This window comes from Globicephala melas, chromosome X, assembly GCF_963455315.2.
Source record: "Globicephala melas chromosome X, mGloMel1.2, whole genome shotgun sequence".
Taxonomy (NCBI): Eukaryota; Metazoa; Chordata; class Mammalia; order Artiodactyla; family Delphinidae; genus Globicephala; species Globicephala melas.
The window spans coordinates 83957642-83976440 of NC_083335.1; the positions used below are offsets into that span (position 1 = coordinate 83957642).

At 41.0% G+C, this 18799-nt stretch overlaps 1 protein-coding gene across 4 annotated transcripts in view; it reads right to left on the reverse strand.

Moving 5' to 3' along the window:
* Positions 1–1776: 1776 nt before the first annotated feature.
* Positions 1777–18799, reverse strand: part of CLCN5 (chloride voltage-gated channel 5) — a 159441-nt gene continuing 142418 nt past the window's right edge. For 3 of the 4 annotated variants that reach the window (XM_030846651.2, XM_060292499.1, XM_060292501.1), the window contains 7 exons: positions 18358–18564; positions 15446–15526; positions 14673–15215; positions 12134–12320; positions 10520–10918; positions 9858–10074; positions 1777–8512 (listed from right to left, as the gene is read on the reverse strand). In XM_030846651.2, the coding sequence (XP_030702511.1) occupies positions 8422–8512; positions 9858–10074; positions 10520–10918; positions 12134–12320; positions 14673–15215; positions 15446–15526; positions 18358–18564 (1725 nt within the window). In that variant the 3' untranslated portion in view covers positions 1777–8421. The remainder of the gene's footprint in view (positions 8513–9857; positions 10075–10519; positions 10919–12133; positions 12321–14672; positions 15216–15445; positions 15527–18357; positions 18565–18799) is intronic. The other variant, XR_009560730.1, reaches the window with a different exon arrangement.

The window sequence follows — 18799 nt, forward strand, 5'->3', positions numbered from 1 at the left end:
AGTCTGCAACCTGGGAGAGGGGCTCTCACCAGAACCCCACCATGCTGGCACCCTGATCTCAGACTTGCAGCCTCCAGAACTGTGAGAAATCAATTTCTTTTGTTTATAAGCCACTCTGTCTATGGTCATTTGTTATAGCAGCCTGAGCTGACTAACACACCTGGGATAGTCCCAGTTTGTGCCTGTTGTCCCTGGGTAATTATTACCACCATCCCACTGTCAGAAGTGTCTTAGTCACACAATAAATTATATGGCGATCCTAATGAAGGAAGAACTGGAGTCCTTTCCTCATTGTTTTTATCTGAGGCACTGCTTCTAAAAAGAAACTACAACTTTCAGACACCAGGACGATAGGCTCCTTAAAGGCAGGGACTGCCATGTGATTGACTTGTTTTAACAATAAGAAAAACACAGTTTATTATATACGTTAAAAAGAGAATATCTGATCAACTAAGGGATACCTTGTGATTGAATTTTGTATTCCCAGCATCTAGCTGTATGTATGAATTAACGCTTTTTGCCCTGCCTACTACCCTCAGACACAGTTTTTTTCTGACCAAACCAGAGCTATACCAGTATTTTAATGATTGCACTGACATCTGGTGGTCATTTCCAGGTTCTTCTCTGGGCAGCTCCTGTACTAGATGATGGATTAATCTGTACCTCGTACTCCATCAAAGCCATTTTTATCTGAGCCCTACAGCAACTAGACATGATACTCTAATTCTTCGCAAGTTGTTGAGAGCTGGTAACAGCTAGATGCAGTGTTTTTTTTCTTTGAAGGTATTTAGATTAGAGGCAGGGATGATGATAAGTGTGGAAGGGGTCCAGTAAAATGATAAATAACATCAAAAACTGAAGTTTCCTTGTGGAATTTCAGGCTTATGAGGGAGTTACTTATACTTAGAGGTGTCCTTCCTGAAATGATACCAAGTAGGCCAAAGTCATTAAAGTTCTTGGTAGCAACAAGGTATCAAGTCAACACCAGTGCAGATGTAATCAAATGTCACGGGGAGAAACTCTTAAATGAAAACTTGGACACACAGTAAACTGCCTTCCTGGTGGTCTGGCTAACAGAGAGAGGGAGGGAGAGGGGAGGAGGAATCAGATACAGGAAAAATAGAGTGAGAAAGTAGGAAAACCATACTTCATAGTATAGCTTTCCTTTGTTTTCTGGTTTCCAGAGAGGTGTGAAATGGAAATGTTTGCATATTCAACCACTTCCCCGAAAAGCCCCACTCCTCAGTTACTTCAAAGGGTTTCCCACAGAAAACATTTTAATCCCAACCCACCATAGCGAGGATACTACTAGCCCTACTATTCATTGGAGGAACATTTCCATCACCTATCCTACTCCTTGTAAGAACTGACTATAGGCAAGAGGCCTGTCAAAGCCCATAATCTTACATCATCAAAAGCTTAAAAAGAGAGGGAAAAAACACAGCTCCAGCTAATCCTCATTTCATCAGGAAAGGATCACCAATGTATGAGACAGGAACATTTAAGTAGCCATAATGAATGAGGTATCTGGAATCTCTCAGAAAATACAAGGTGCTCCTCATTTGTCTCCTTATGGTAAAAGGTATTACTCGATCTGTAAAACTAATTAAGTCTTTAATAAATCATTTTAAGAAGTGAGCCTACTAGCAGGAATTTGCAGGTACCTTTTACACTACCCTCCCCCAATCTCCACACCAAGCTTTTATGATCAGAAATCAATAGCTACAAAATTGAGAGTCTTCAGAAACACACCAGACACCAAGTTGGATAAGGCTGTGCTTTATTACATGCATAATTACAAATCTGTGCTAAGTGAAAAATGTATAAAGCAATGGCGACCTGGGTTTAAGCCACACAGAGAAAGGGCTGGACAATCCCATTAACCTTTCTGCCAAAGTCCATTCCATTGCCTTTAACGTGATTGTTTCCTTTTCTTACAATTTGCATAGCACTTACTTGTCAAAGTACTTTCCTTTCATTGTCTCAGTTTATCCTCACAACAACCCTGTGAGGTAGGTAGGGCAATTAACACTATCCCCATTTTGCAGATGGGAACGCTGAGGCACAGAGCGGTTAAGATCTCGAGGCTAGTTAGTAGAAGCATAGGGAATAGAAACCAGGTCTCCTAACTCCCCAGCCCACATCTTCCTTTTTGGACTATGTTCCTATGCTTGACCAGGGAGCAGAATGAACTGTGCAGTGAGCCACAGCTTTGGTACAGGCTGTGCCTATGAACAGGGACCAATGTCTCTAAAAGTTAGAATAAAGCTAAGAAAGCGTGACTAAAGGGTTGGCAACACTCAGATAAATAATTGCTCTGAACAGCTCAGCACCAAGTTTCCTGTGGAAACTCTATTAGCTTTAGTTGACTCTAGTTTCTGGACGCCTAGCTACTGCTAATGTCTATACCTTAGCTTCGGTTGAACTTTTACCAACTCTCAGGAACTAAAATGTTGAGTCAGACAGGTTTTCTTTGGCTACTGCAGTTGGAGCCGGCCCTACAAATGAGCTTATTACAGAGACATTCATATAGTGGTCCATGGGCTGGAACCGGCGGCCCCTCTGATCCTCCTGGCCTCACTGGCTCACCTGACAGGTGGTATTTTTCCCACAGCCAGAAATGAATGGACAGAGGTAAGAGCAGGAGGCTGGCCTTGGTCAAATGAAGAAGAGTCACCATCATTACATCAATGGCATCCTTAGGTGACATGACCAGGGTGCTGTCCGTCAAGCCCAACTCCTTTCTGGCCTGTACCTGGTTAGCAGCATAGCTTCAAAAGACAGTTTAAAAGAACAAAATATTAAACACATCATTTTTTTTTACCTAGAATGAAATTAATTCTTAATCATTACATAGTCCCAAGGGACCAAATATATAATAAAAAGTAAATATTTATTAAAATCTGAGTGCTAAAAAGGCGGGACAATGGGAAAGAGAGAGAAGGAATAAAGTGAAATGGAGGAGGGAAAAGGAACACTCTTGAAGGACCATATATTTGAGGTACACTCAATAAGATAATGAGGCTAAACATTCCTACCCTGACAAAACCATCTCGGGCCATTCCCTTATCTCCATTCTGCCAGGTGGCATTTCACTCATCAAACCCTAGACCGCCTCTGACTTTCAACAGATTTGGACTAGTAGATGATAACAAGGTTTAGCAATGAATACTTCACATGTCTGCATTAAGATGCTAAAGCCCTGGACACTGCCAACAGATACCATTGGCTTTAGCCCCTACAGTGGAGCAAAGCCCCACTGGTTCCATCAACTCAGAAGTATCTTCCATTCTCTACTCTCAGAATGATCCTCTCCCTCCCCAAGGTCCACATTCAAAATAATACACTTAGAGTAACTGAGAAAATTTTTTGAATTCAGGGTATTGGGGTGAGGAGAGACAGAGAGACAGGGGTGGGGAGGAAAGAGGAGGAGAGGCAGAGATCATTTATTTAAACCCTCATATTTTTATACCATCACACACTTTCTTCCCCTTAAAAGGCCAAACTTTAAGCAAGGCATTCATTCAACGAGTGTGCACCCAGAGGCTGAAGACCCTTTGGCAGGAACTTAGAGGTAGGAATTTAAGACTGCGGGATTGGGCTGGATGACCTGACAGGTCTCATCCAAGAAACGCAAACTCCGCACATCATAGACCGTCTTTCTTTCTTGGGTGATTTGGCAAAATCAGACTACAAGGTGGAAAAACCGATTTTGCTCCCTACGTCACTTCAAAACTTTGCCGAGATGCAGATGTTTAGAAATGAGACTGTGACCAGCAAACATTTAGGGAGTAACTTGAAGTTGCTAACACCTACTAGTCCAGGAACTCTTCCCCTTGGGGCAAGCAACCAAAATTGAGGCTGAGCACAGCTCAGTGGTTACCACAGGTCAAATTTACACAGCTCCCTGAGCTCTGAGAAAGCCTCACCTTTTTCTTTTTAATCTACAATAAGTACATACCAGGGAGGCTAACAATATAGATTTTTAAAATATTTTGCTATCAAAATTCAAGATAAGCTACCTAAAGCTTATCACTTAGGCAATGGCAGTAGACGCTGCCCTCCTCCGCAAGAGGGTCTGGTCTTGGGTCAGCCCTCTCCACAAAAGTAGACTGCCTCCACCAAATGCTGCTTTGAGCCTCTTGGTTGCTTGGAAAGCCTGGTCTTTGGTAGACTACTAATTTTTTCTCTCCTTGAGGCACATGATCAAGCAGTTTATAAATGTCGGGGTGTTTGGCTTGGGGCATGGAATGGCCTTCCTCCCACCATCTTACAAGAACTCGTATACTTGCTTACTAGGCTTTTTCCACTGCCATAACTTTCCATTCTCTCTCCAAAGGGAATCCAGGTTATCCCAGAGGTGGTTAAAAAAAAAAATCAAGGTCGTCGGACACTGAAGTTCAGACCACATATTTAGACACCTTTTTTTTAAGGACTCAATATTTCACCTCCCCTTTACTTTCTGAACTCCTCATTTTTTCTCAGAGTTTTTAAGAGCTCAATACTCTATGCACCACCATGAAAGATGCTCTCCTGCTTTCTCTGAACAGATGAGTGGCCTGCGTTTGGCTCTGATCCAGTGAAAGTAAACCGATTCCTCACAATACAATGTGGTCAGTCATCAGTAAGTACTCTGGCAATATAAAACACACTGGTCATGTCAAATTTTCAACTGTCTTCACTATCATTTATTAAAAACTCAACTTCAAAAACTGCACTCCTTGTGATTTATTAAAAAATAAAACCAAAAGATACTGTGGGGTAACAAGTACACCTTCCTACTCATCACCTAACTAAACAAATCAAGGTCAGGATCCAACCGGGACAGGTGATCCAAATACTTAAAACATACAGCAGTGATTACATTCCCTGATCGACTCTCTTGCACGCTGTTTTAAAAAACACATTTGCTCCCCCGACACCTGAATGGGTTCATAAATTCATAGTTAAGAATTACTTCACAGCCTTAGACCATACAAAGTCCCCATTACTTTATCATTCTTGTGTTCAAGCACAACTGAAGACTTGCTAGAGACATTTATGCTTCTTCTCTGCTCTTCCTGTAAAGGGTTCAGATTCAGCCTCTGGTGCCAAAACAACGGAACTGCTTTGCAGTTCCATCAGCAAATTAATCGACTGCTCTGCCAGCTGGCAAATCCAAAGTACCATCAATGTCAGATTATCCACCAGAGGATATCTGCTCTGTGGATTATACCACCTCTACTCCACAGCTGGGCTGAGCCTGAAGGACACCAGAGCCAGAAAAGAGGGGGAGTGTCTGAACGTACATCCAAATAGAAGTGATCTTAAAAGTGGCCATTATTTTGCTTGTTCAGTCCCCTGCTTCTGGCAGTGGCGTAACTAATCATGCCTTAACTATTTCGGCTTCTTTAATTCTTTACATCACAGATCTGAAGATACAAAATATAGCAGTTAGACTTTTACAAATCCATAGACTCTCATTCCTTTCGTGGCCTGGATGCCTACCAGATATTTTGGCTTGGAAAGCCCTAACTCTCTCGAAGCACTTATTGGCATTCTTTTGTAAATCCTTTCCGTGTGTCGGGAAACCTTCTTTCTTATTACCAGAATCGACTGGTCTCGGCTCATACTAATTTTTAAATCACAGATTATCCAGTCTTTTGCCATTGAGGTATGTGGCCATTTGAGACTACTGACAGACCCCCCTATATCAGCTTTGTTGGTTTAAGTATGTCCAACTGCTGAATTGGCAATGGCAGAAAGAACATTTTCCTTTGCCTCAAGACAAGAAACTCTTGAGTGTTAAGGTGCTGAGCTAGCAGTCTAGCAGAGAGCTCTACCACAATTAGCCAAACTTGGAGCCAAACCATCGGACTGGACATATAATGGATACCATACACTACAGCTACTTCTAGCATATGAGTTACAAGGATTCCTGAGAAGCTGAGGTTAATGAATGAGATTTATCAGGAGTGAGGTATCAAAGGGATATTATTCTCTGGAGGGCCAATCGGTGCTTAGTATCTAGAAAGTATACCTTGGCACAGTGTTATCTGATTTCTTGAATTTATTCTCTGAAGTAGCACCTGAACACTGGCTCATCTGTCTCAAATCAAAAACAGAGCCTAGAAGAAACACAAAGGCAAACTTAGACACTCTCCATATCACTGCTGTACTATGAAATGCGACCAAACCTTTCACCATCACCAAATACCAGAGATACTAACATTTCCTGTTTTGCAAACTTTAGTTGGACGGCTGATAAGAAAAGACAGGTAGTGAACCAGAAGTACACACATAAGAACTTTGATTTGCGCACAACAGACGCGGTGGTCAGGCAAATAGCCTCATCTCGTGTGAGGGAATCAGTGGTACAGAAGGGACAAAAGACGTGAAGTTACTGAGTCGTGACTATAATATAATATAACCTAGGGAGGTTTTTGTCTTTTTCATTAAAATGCTAGAGTGATATACTTAAGAGGAGAAACTCTGGTGACTGCCTTGATATTTTAAAGATAAAAATCAAAATAAGCCTTGGCTCCCCAGTTCTAGGCAATAAAAGAATTTCAGATTTTGGAAAGATAAGAAACTAGGGGTAAAAAATCCTAGAATCAGAGATAGACAACTTTTAAAATGAGGTACGCTGAGGTGCTTGGAGTGGGAGGAGAGGCTGTGCCGAGTGACTGCTGATTCTAGGCTAGAAGCATGGTGGGAAGCGCTGGGAACAGACTTGTAAAATGGGAAAGGCTCAACTCCCACCCCTAGCATTTGAGTCTCACTGCTGTGGGCGTCAGCATGGAAATGGAGCTACTGGGCTATAAAGCAAAGCAAATGGTTGTGCGTCACCTCTCGTCCATGGGCTGTAAGATTGTAGAGGCTGGGTTTACAATTTAACTAGCCCTGGGAGTTACTTTTTTGTAACAGGAATGATTAACCGGGCACACTACTCAATCCCAAAGACAGGACTCAGGACTGAGGCGTGGGAAAGGGAGAATGGAGGGGGAACAACAGCACGTGGGTAAAACTGTAGAAAACGAAACAGTAGTCGGAATGATGATGGTGGCTCTGTAACTCCACCAGGTGTCCCTAGAGTGTGATATTTTCTACTGCAGTAAAGGTGGTAGGAAATTGAGACAGGCACCTTTTCAATTGTATACAAGCACCTTTGGTGTCACCAGGCCTTGTCCACACCCCTGGGTCTCAGGAAGGTTCTGCATTTTATTTAGAATTCTAAGGAGCCTCAAGAGAGTCACAGCTGCCTATCCTGTTCCAATGCCTTGAATATACCTGAAAGTACCCCAAGTCTAAATTCACGATCACGGGGACAACACTGGCCTGTTATATATATGTACTTAACACTGGGAGGAGGCATGAGTGCCCAGTCATTTTAGTACTGGTGGTTGTTATGAAGGAATGCATGAGAACGCAGATACAGTTCGGGATCTTCCCTGGTTTACCAGTATGCAGTCTAGACTTGGTTCCCTTTACTATTCTTACATATTCCAGAAGCTAAAAGCACCATCACTCATGGAGGTGGCATCTGGGTAAGAGTTGGGACCTCACAAAAATGTGAAAGTCCTGGTCATTGACTTTGCTTAGAACTTTACTAATCATTCGTTTCAAGGAAGATGGAGAAATCATTCCTTGCTACTAACAAATTCGTGGCAAAGTCCTTGTCTACTAGCTAACAAAGGCCATCTGGAAAATTACCCTTTTTGCAGACAAGGAGAAAATTCTATAACTTATCTTTTGTGCACTTCAAAAGAGTACCAGGAACAAGCAAGCTATAAAAGTCAACCTCTCTACATTCATTTAGAGGAGATTAACCAAAGCAGCATTGTCTTATAATCAGGTATTAAAATTAACATATACATACACACACATAAACTAATAATGCTAAATATTGTAACAAGAACAAGATAACATTTGAACTGAATTCACAGTCTGGAAAATACCATTCCTATTTTCCTTCTGGTTTTCCTTTCTGTGGTTGGAAAAGCAAAGTCCCTGGTTTACACTTCATCTTCCACCAATGACAGAGTCCAAAAAAGTGACTTTTTCATGAGCTTCCTGCAGGCTATAAGTCAGGACGGTTGGAATTTTTCTTGCATAGTTTTCAGTGATTGCATATTGGCTAATACTTATGTTTTAAATTAAAAAAATCTTTAGAAAAAGAATTAAACCATAGCAATCTTGTTTACTCTTTCATGAAATCTTCCTAATGCAATATCACAGAAGCCTAACTGAATTTTCTCCTAAAGAGAAGATTAATTTCCAGAGATTATGTAGTGCAACTGGTTAACTTGTAGGAAAGAGACAACACACAAATATAACTTCACCATCCAAATGTGGGAAATGTTTTTTGGGTACCCAGTTAATAAAATATATCCATGGTCTGCAATGTCCTTCCTGTTTTATATCCAGTACAACCCTGTGATTCTAGTTGAAGAGAATGGAATCAGGATCTTGGTTCGCCATCTGTGCTATATGCTTTAGCACATCCTTTTTGGTAATGATTCCAAGCAATCGCCTAAAAGATAAAACAAGACAAAAATTAATCTGTAGTTAAAATAACATTCTCAAAGGTGACACTTTTTGTGGTCCTTTTCATCTTTGTCTTTGAATACTATCTGTACTTACAGAACGATGACAGGACTAGATTACATGTACCAGGTAAATGGGACAATGCATGGGTCCCGAAGCATGCTCTAAGCACTTCTTCCTCTAGGTCTTAAATCCTGCTATTTCCTGTGGTTTAAATATTCTTCTCTCTATATACAAATCTTACCTTTTGCAACCCAGTTCAAATGTCCCTCTTCCAGAACACCTTCCCTGATCCTACGAGCCAGTAATAACTGTGCCCTCCTCCTGGGAACAGCATGTTCTGTGCACACCTCTTCCGTAGCATTTGTCCAATTTGCTGTGTTCTCAGCTTCCCTATAAACACTGTATGCTCCTTGAGGGCAGAGAAGGGTCTCATTGCTTTTTGCCTCTCCCCAGAATCTAGTGGAATGCCTTCTTACATGAAGTACAGATTCAGTAAAGGTTGAATGGATCAGTTAGGAAAAGTCCCCTAACTGATCTCAATCCTGCAAGACATCTGCTACGCTATTCAGAAACTGTAGAGGGCGAAATTCTTATATAATCATTAGATTAACATACCAGGGTCAAAAACAACAACAACAAAAACAAAAACACGCACCCTTCTCCTCAACCTCCTTTCTTTTCCAATAAAAATAGCATGGCTTCCTTTACTGGATAAGAAATATCCCAGAAAGAAAGAGCCTTAGCCTTGGAAGTCAGAAGACTTGTGTTTAGGGAGTTCCCTGGTGGCCTAATGGTTAGGATTCCGGGCTTCCATTGCATGTCCTGGGTTCAATCCCTGGTCTGGGAACTGAGATCCCGCAAACTGTGTGGCGAGACCAAAATAAATAAATAAATAAAGGCTACCACTACTAGACAGTAACTGAGGGTCCTTGTGCAAATCTTTAAACCTCACTGGAACTTGGTTTTCTCACCCTCAAATAATAACAACAAAGGTATCGTAAGCACCAAATACTATACATATACTACCTAATACCATTATAATTTCAGTGCTGCCTGTTCATGAGAACATAGTTGTTTCCTTTGTGGGGGAGGAACTGAGTTATTTATAATGTACAACCAGCAGTTCGCATCTCTCAAACCCACTATCTTCCCCAAACTCCTTTTCTATTAATTATGACAAAAAAAGAAACACATTCATCTTCATCTCAGAGCTTCAAAAAGGTCTATAAATGCTACAAATATTCATGTGAGTTGGGTTCTTCTTTCTTTATCTCTCTACATTCTCTTTTCCTCCCAAATCCAATTTGCCTTCACCAAAGAGCTCTCACCCATTGTGTGTAACCAGGCACTGCCGCAGTCCCAGCTTGCGGAAGATATCTACCACGATCTCCATGGGTGTAAGGTCAGTCACAGTGAAGGGGCTGAGATCCAGGATGTTCCGAAGCTTGAGGGTAGGTGGGGTGTATGGTGGCACTGGAGGAGAATGCTCGGTGAAATAAATGACAGAAGTGCTCACAACTCCATCCTGTTTTTTTCGAGCATTTTCTATTTGAAAAGTAGAAAACAAAAGGTTGAAAAAGGAATGACTACTTCTAAACTTCTGGGCCCTAACCAGTCCCCTCTCCACTCTGTCCTTCCCCTTTTCACGCATGCATGCATGCTTAGTGATTGATTGTATAGTTGATTTACAATGTTGTGTTAGTTTCAGGTATACAGCAAAGTGATTCAGTTTTATATATGTATATATACATATAATTATATATATATTGATATATATAAACATTCTTTTTCAGATTCTTTCCCATTACAGGTTATTACAAGATACTGAATATACTTCCCTGTGCCATACAGTAGCCTTGTTGCTTATCTATTTTATATATAGTAGTGTGTACCTGTTAACCCCAAACTCCTAATTTATCCCTCCCTTCCCCTCATGCATATTTATTTATTTCCATAGTGGATTCCCTTATCCCATTTCTGAAATCCTTACCAATTGAAATAATGAGGTCTCTTCGGAGGACAAAACCCACAAGTCTTTGGGACTCCCGGGACACCACAACTGGGAAGCCACTGTAAGTGGTTTCACTGATTATGGTCTCTACGTCTTCCACAGTCATACTGTCCTGAGTAAGGACAGTCAACAAAGGATCATTTCTCCGGGGTTTCATCACATCCATTGCCAGGGTCTTGTGAGCAAACTCTTCTTTGGCTTCAAGAAAGGGGTATCCATTGAGACGGATGTGGGCATCATAGATGCCCTCCCGCCCAAGAGCATCTGCCACCCACTTGCTTGTCATGGCTGCGGCCATCAGAGGCACAATGTATTCCAAGCCACCAGTTAGTTCAAACATTATGACAACAAGAGAAACAGTCATCCGAGTCACCCCGCCTGCAAAAAACAGACACAGGCTACTTACTGAAGGGAGCAAAAGTATAGGATTCATTACAGTTATGGGCCTGTCACAGGCCCCATCCAGAAAAAGCTACTTACCAGAAACATCACTAAAAGGAGGCCTCACCTATAGACCCCTGCAACTGCATTCAAGCAAGTTTACAGTGAACATGAGTCAGACTTCTAAAAATAATCTCTACAAAAGTACAAGATACCTCCTTCATTCTTCGTCTTTTTTTCATTTGTCTGTTGCTCCCCACCCCCCAATTATATAAGTAATTGCATAAGATCTCTATGATTTGTGTAACACTACAGATACGAGAGGTTCTCTGGGATGTGCAGGCCCACGGTGGAAAGATAAGAAAATACATATATTTTTAAAGTATATAAAAGAAAGCCATTATCCATAAGCTCACTGTCTAGAAATATGCTGAGTAAAAATTTCAAATGACTTTTTTCAAAAACGTATGTTTTTATACAGATGAACTCATATTATACGTTTAAATTCCCCACCTTGCTTTTTCTCCTAACTTTATATTAGGAATACTTTGTATATTAGTACAAATGTATTTAACATTGTATTTAAAGATATTAAACCTATTAGCATCACATTCAGTGGCTGTATGGTATGGCATTATATGGATGTACTATACCATAATTTATTTAACCAGTCCCTTATTGTGCTTTTAGGTTGATTCCAGTTATTTGCTATTACACATAATACCATGATGCACATTCTTGTGCAGATCATCTTTGCCCAAATTTCTGATTATTTCCTCAATATGACGGAATTTGAGAGAAGAATTACTCTCAAAGGGGAGGAATGGAGATATATGGTAAAGAATGCTTTCTTAAAGCACTTGAAAATGGCAAGCCCAACAAGAAATGGAGAGTCATCTTTAAAAAAATCTACAGTCGGGCTTCCCTGGTGGCGCAGTGGTTGAGAGTCCGCCTGCCGATGCAGGGGACACGGGTTCGTGCCCCGGTCCGGGAAGATCCCACGTGCCGCGGAGCGGCTAGTACCCGTGAGCCATGGCCGCTGAGCCTGCACGTCCGGAGCCTGTGCTCCGCAACGGGAGAGGCCACAACAGTGAGAGGCCCACGTACCGCAAAAAAAAAGAAAAATCTACAGTCAATTGTGTTTAATATCACTCGTCTTTATAATGCCACCTGGGTAGCAATCTCTTTGGAATCAATGCAAACAGTACTCACCCAAGCAGGCTGCAGCCCCAACCATCGCATAAAGGCCAGGGGTGATACAATCCGCTCCTTGACTGCACCAGCTATTGAAGATGGCCCAGTCATGGTGGTAATAAGCCAGCTGTTCCATCCCTACTCCCAAAAGCCGACCTGCTATAGCACCAACAGCCATGCTAGGGATAAAGAGGCCAGAAGGGATCTGCAAAGAGAAAGCAAAAGATGGTCAGTGAGAAGTGATGTGATCGTCCGGCACATGGTAAGGGCTAGAGGACTGACCCTCTGCGAAGCGAACAGGCCAATGACAATTTAACTATGCACTACGCTAGCAAGTGGCCGCAAAGATTTGTGTAACACTACAGGGACTAGAGGTTCTCTGGAACGTGCAGGCAAGGACGACTGCAAAGACGCTTACCCTGATTCGGGGTCCATCAGGCAAGAGCCTGAACTCTCCAGACCAACACAGAACTGGAGGCAGAAATTAAGCCTTTCCCAAAGAAAAAGGAAAATAGATGGAGTTTCTCATATATGCAGACATTTTCCCCAATTTTGAATTCTAATCAACAACAATTACCCTTTATTGACTATCTACAATGTTCAATGCTGGATGCTCTATGGACCAGATTTCATGGGTTCTTTACAACCACCCCAGGAGGCAGGTGTTATAATTCCCAACTCGCAAAGGACCTAAGGTGCAGAGAGGTTAAGGAACTCACCCAAGGCCAAGATTTAGTAAACGCTGGTACTGCGGTTTAAATGCAATGCTTGTAACCACTCTCATGTATTGAATCTTGACCCATTACTCACACAAAAAGGATGGCACATGAGGTTTCAGTTTATTTTAACAGTATAAAGAAAGAATAAATGATTAAGTTTTCTTAATGAGATAGTGACTATGGTTGCATGACTGTCCCAAAAAGGAACCCCCATCTGTCTCCCCATTCTTTTTTTTTTAACACCTTTATTGGAGTATAATTGCTTTACAATGGTGTGTTAGTTTCTGCTTGATAACAAAGTGAATCAGTTATACATATACATATGTTCCCATATCTCTTCCCTCTTGCGTCTCCCTCCCTCCCACCCTCCCTATCCCACCCCTCTAGGTGGTCACAAAGCACTGAGCTGATCTCTCAGTGCTATGCGGCTGCTTCCCACTAGCTATCTATTTTACGTTTGGTAGTGTATACATGTCCATGCCACTGGAAGCAACCTAAGTGTCCATCATCGGATGAATGGATAAAGAAGATGTGGCACATATATACAATGGAATATTACTCAGCCATAAAAAGAAATGAAATTGAGTTATTTGTAGTGAGGTGGATGGACCTAGAGTCTGTCATACAGAGTGAAGTAAGTCAGAAAGAGAAAAACAAATACCATATGCTAACACATATATATGGAATCTAAGAAAAAAAAAAAGGTCATGAAGAACCTAGGGGTAAGATGGGAATAAAGACACAGACCTACTAGAGAATGGACTTGAGGATATGGGGAGGGGGAAGGGTAAGCTGTCCCCACTCTTTTTTTGACTCCTAGGATACAATAGTGCATTCTCAATTTTCTGTGCTAAGAGAGGGAAAATGATGACAGAGATAATCCAAACAGCAGATTATTTTAAAATAGCTTGTATTCAATTCTGGAATATATTTGAATCAGGGTGGGTCTGATGGTCTGCAAATTCACTTTAGATGAAAGAATGAAGCCACGAGGTAAAAAGTAACTCAAGAAGCACTGAAAATCTGTCCAGGGTGTTGAGGAGGATGCATATCAATTCAGAGATTACAGTACTGCCTAAACCGACTTGCTGGCTCTTATTTTCTGGTTTGAATCTCCATTTCCCTAGAGAAGAGGAAATACCTTGGTAGCTGAGTGCTAAAAAAAGAAACAAACAAATGAAAACCAAGGAAGAGAAGGAAAATACTTTACAAATTTTCCTTCCTGGTTTCTTCTGACACACGGAAATGATAATGGGTACTGAAAATAAAAGATGCTGGCCTAATACCAGCTGTTGATAATCTAAATACTAATTTAGGATCACCTGTGAAGTTCTTGCTAATTGGACACTGATAACTGTAAAAAATACATTTAGCTACCTATTGGGTTGAGCCATATGAAATTGCTATTTTAGTGGTCAAAATGGTCGGCAACTTCTTTTGGTTCAACCTACTATCTTGCTTTATTCGTAACTCTAAAGCCACTTTATAAGGACCAAAAATGTGTTGGTCAGATATTGTTTTGATATAAAATGCACTGGAATAAATACCTCAGCATCCTTTTTGAGAGGCAAAATATGTTTTCCACAGAAAAGGAGAAAATCTTTCTACTTGAAATCTCATCACTGAGGTTTGCATTTGGCCTAAAACTGGGCTTGCACAGTTTTAGATAGAGGTACAATCATCTAAGAAGTTATGAGAACACGTGGGGGTAAAAAGGGATTTGGGTCTTTGAAGTTGGATGCGCCACACGAACTATGAGAATCGTACAATATCTTGGCTTTGCCCTCCAAACTTACAGCCACACAAATATCCACCAAGGACCAAAAGAATCTCCTCACCTTCATGCCAAAAGTGAATATAGTGATGACAATTTTCAGTATGAGTGTCAAGGCCAGCTGCCACATTGCGCTGTAGACTCCCACACCAGCTGGTCTGTCGGGCAGCTCACCCGCCTTGCTTGTGTTGAAACGGTTCTCATAATCACAGAGCTTAGAGGAGTCCAGAAGGCCACAGTCATTGAACAGCTCAGAAATGAGCTCACTTGTGCTCATACGGGTGTACTCATTGGGGAAAGCCAGGATGGCAGTGATGGCCGTCATGACGAGTACCTCTATGACAGGATACTTGCCCAACTGGGTGGTCTTACGCTTCCGACACCAGGCAATATTGGTGCGGATAAACAAAGCTCCCCACAGACCACCAAATATGCCCAACAGAATGAAGGGCACGAGCTCAAAGAGATGCCATGGGGTGTGAAACTCCACATAAAATAGAACCAGGCGGCTGTTCCCAAACGGATTGATGGAGCGTAGAGTGAATGCTGCCACTAAAGCAGCAAAAAACGAACGCCACAGTGTTTTGAGGGGAAAGTAGTAGCTGACCTATAAGAGAGAAAATGAGAAAGTAAGCTCAGTCAACGTGCATAAACTGGGGTGAAAACTGGTGCTGCAGGAATTAGAGTTGAGGATGAAAATGGCCTGGAGATCTCTGGCCCCGTGGCAAAGCACTGGAGTTGGGCAGAGCACTTTGGGACTGCAATGTACACAGACAATGGCCAGAATTCCTGGCACAAAATCATGTGCGTGGCTCTACAGACAGATAAAAGTATTACCTCTTCTAGGCTGAATAATACTCCGCCAATAGGTGCCCCAAAGGCTACAGATACACCGGCTGCAGCTGCAGCTGACAAGACCTATGATGCAAAACCCAAAATTAGTGAATAGATCAAGGCCACTTTCCTACCTTCAATCACATTTTAAAAAGGAATGTTAGTGGTTACTAAATAAGAAAACAATTTTATATGCTCCATATCCAGTTTATCAAAAATGAAGTTCAATGTATATTTACTTTGAGAGCAAACACTGTATGCTGAATTTTGAACACATGGTTCACATGCTGGTACATGTAGAGGGCCTTCCTTCGTAATTAATTTAGGCATGTACTTGATCCCAAATTATGCCCCCATCCCCAACACTCCCAATTCCGTAACTGATTTTGAGTCTGCAGACCTATTTATCACCTAAATGAGATACTTCCAGTGATGTATTTACATAGCACTTTCTTTATAAAGGAAAGCTTTTAAAATGAGATTTTAAAGGTTCTAATGATACAAAACTGAAGTAATGATTGGCTCACAGCTAGTCAGAAGTTGAAAATATTCAGACAATAAGTATTTAGAGTTTCCTGTACTATGTGCCCTACTCCATGCCTAGTGACCTATGGAAACAGAAGTAGGGGGGCGACTAGAGGCAAAATTGGGGATAGATTTTGAAAGGAAGAGAAGACCTAAATGTGTTTAGGTGTGGCAAGGAAAAGGGTGAGGAGGGAGGGGAAGAGGAAGAAGCTGTGAGAGAGAAATTAAAAGGGACAAGGAGATGGGGAAAGAGAGCAAGTGATATTTCGAGAGCACCATCTTTGTATGTCATAGGCATTGGCGTGTGTATGTAAAAGGTGCATGACAAACACACCAGAATTAATAGAAGGATAAAGTCCTTTCATTGGATTCTGGTTGCTGTGGGGTGGTATATAATTTGTGGTAGTGAGGAACTATTTTTAAAAGGAAGTTGAATAAAATTAAGAGTTTTTGAAGAAAAAATGGTTCTTGGCAAAAATAAATAGGCAGGTTTCTCTGCGAGTGCAGGATGGCCAAAGGAAATGAAGGGGGTGGGGGGGAAGAGTGATCTCTGGTGCTAGCTGGGGAGGACTTTGAAATTCAAGGCTAGAATGACTTTCATCTGAGAAGGATGAGGACATTTAACATGGAACTTGAGAAAGGGGATTTCAGTGACTTTGTTTAGGTTGAATTATGAGGGAGAAGAAAGAATCGAAGTGGCCTATTTGCCTTAATATTATGTTGTAGAGTAGGGTCTATCTACACCCTACCTTCTCAAATCTCTATTTTACTCTCAACCATCTGGCCACTTTGACAAGGCCCTGGGACATAAAAGGGTTACTGCTGATGGTGAGAACAACAGGAAAAAATAACTGCAAAGTCTGAATAAGCAACAGGAAGTGAATGACATTCAAATATTCATGAGTTTAGTTAGAAATATATATGACATCTGTACAGAGAACCAGCCAAATGAAACTCCTCTCTTATTTTATAAAGAACTATTTGAACAAAAATGCCAATTTTTATGGAATGAAAGTAACTAGCAATCTACAGTTTCAAAGTTACCTCTACCTATGCAAAACCAGCAACAATCAACACTTTACTCTTGACAGTTAAAATGTTTTTTTTTCATGTCTTTAGCTTCTGTTATACATTATTCCTGTCTAACAACCTCACTAATTTAATACTGCCTTTATGTCCCTCTACATTTGACAGATAGCTAAACAACCTACTCAGATTTCCCCCTCTCTCTCCTGCTAGCCTACCTCTCCTGCCAGGAACTTTCCCCCTTGAACTATCAAAATGTATTCCATATTTGAAATTTCAACATGTTTGAGTTTCCTTCCGAGTGTTATGGTGAATTTTGTTTTGTTTTGTTTTGTTTTCAGAACAAATCATTAGGTTCCAATTTTGTGAAAAATCCTTTCCAATGAAATGACCTTGGTCTTGACCCATTCCATATGTGATTTCTTTGTAATTCAAGGAAAATAGAGCAAGAACCATTTTCTTAAATCCTTAATTATAGCAGGACAAAAGTAACCAATGACTTGGAACTTTTAAAAAAATGTTCTTCCTCCTCAAAATGACATACATTAACAACTGTATAAACACGAGAACAACTATAGAGATGCTGCAGCGGGGTTAATTTAGCGGGGTTGAGCCAGAAGACAAGGGAGAGAGAGATCCAATACAGAGAGAAACCAATGCAGTGTCCTGTTAGGTAGAAATAAAAGATGGAAAAGCTGGCATCTTAAACACATGCTGAATTTTATATTCTTTCACAGGGATAAACAACTTTCTTTTAAAATAATCTTCCATTAGTTTTGTACTTATTTTGTAATAGAAATAGCACATGCTTGTATAGAATTATTCATAATAAAAAGTTGACGTCCTTACTTCTCCCTCACTTTCCCCCTCACCAGAGGTAGACATTTTTTAACAGTTTGGGGTGAAACCACTTTCCAGTCATTTTCTTTCTAGGTGCATATATACATACTTTTCAAAAACATTAACTGATTTTTACTATACACATCATTCTGAGATTGGCTTCTAAAAGTTTAATGGTATTTTATAGCCATCATTCCATGTGAGTATACATAGCATTATCTCATTCTTTTTAACAGTTGCACAGTATTCTAGAGTATGGACAGAATATTGTTTAATCAGTCCCCCATTGATGGACATTTTGATTGCTTCAGTTTTTCACGATGTTGACAGATGCTTCACTGTCCATCCCTATACATCTTTGTGCACACATGGTAGGATGTCTGTAGGATACATTTCTAGAAGTGGAACTTCTGGGTCAAAGGGCATTTGCATTAACACTGGTAGAATCTCCCAACTCTCATCCCTAAGGTTGTACCATTTATGCTCTCACCAAAAAAGAGACTATTAAGGCCGTTTGTTATTACCTCTCTGCGTTTGGCTTCATTCTTCCTGTATTTGTTGAAGCAGTGGCACAGGATGTTCCCACAGCAGCAAGCCACGTGCACTAGGGGGCCCTCTTTGCCCAAGCTCAGGCCAGATGACACTGCCAGCACCAGTGTTATGGTTTTGATAATCAGGGTCCACTTACCCAGATAGCCCCTAATAATGAAACCACTCAAGATAGTTTTTATCTGCAGGTCAAACACAGAGAGATTGAATACAGACTAAGTAAGGAAACAAGGCTAAGAAGCTATAAATCTGGTCCTCGTTATAGAAACTGCACCTTTTGAAAACAACTGATATATAAATGCTTGACCCACAGTGATCCCAGTTTGGGAGGGAGCCCAGCAGCCCAAGAAAGTGAGAAATGTTCTTTAAACTTTCATGTTCCTTTTTTTCTTTTTGGCCATGTGATAGCTGGGCAAG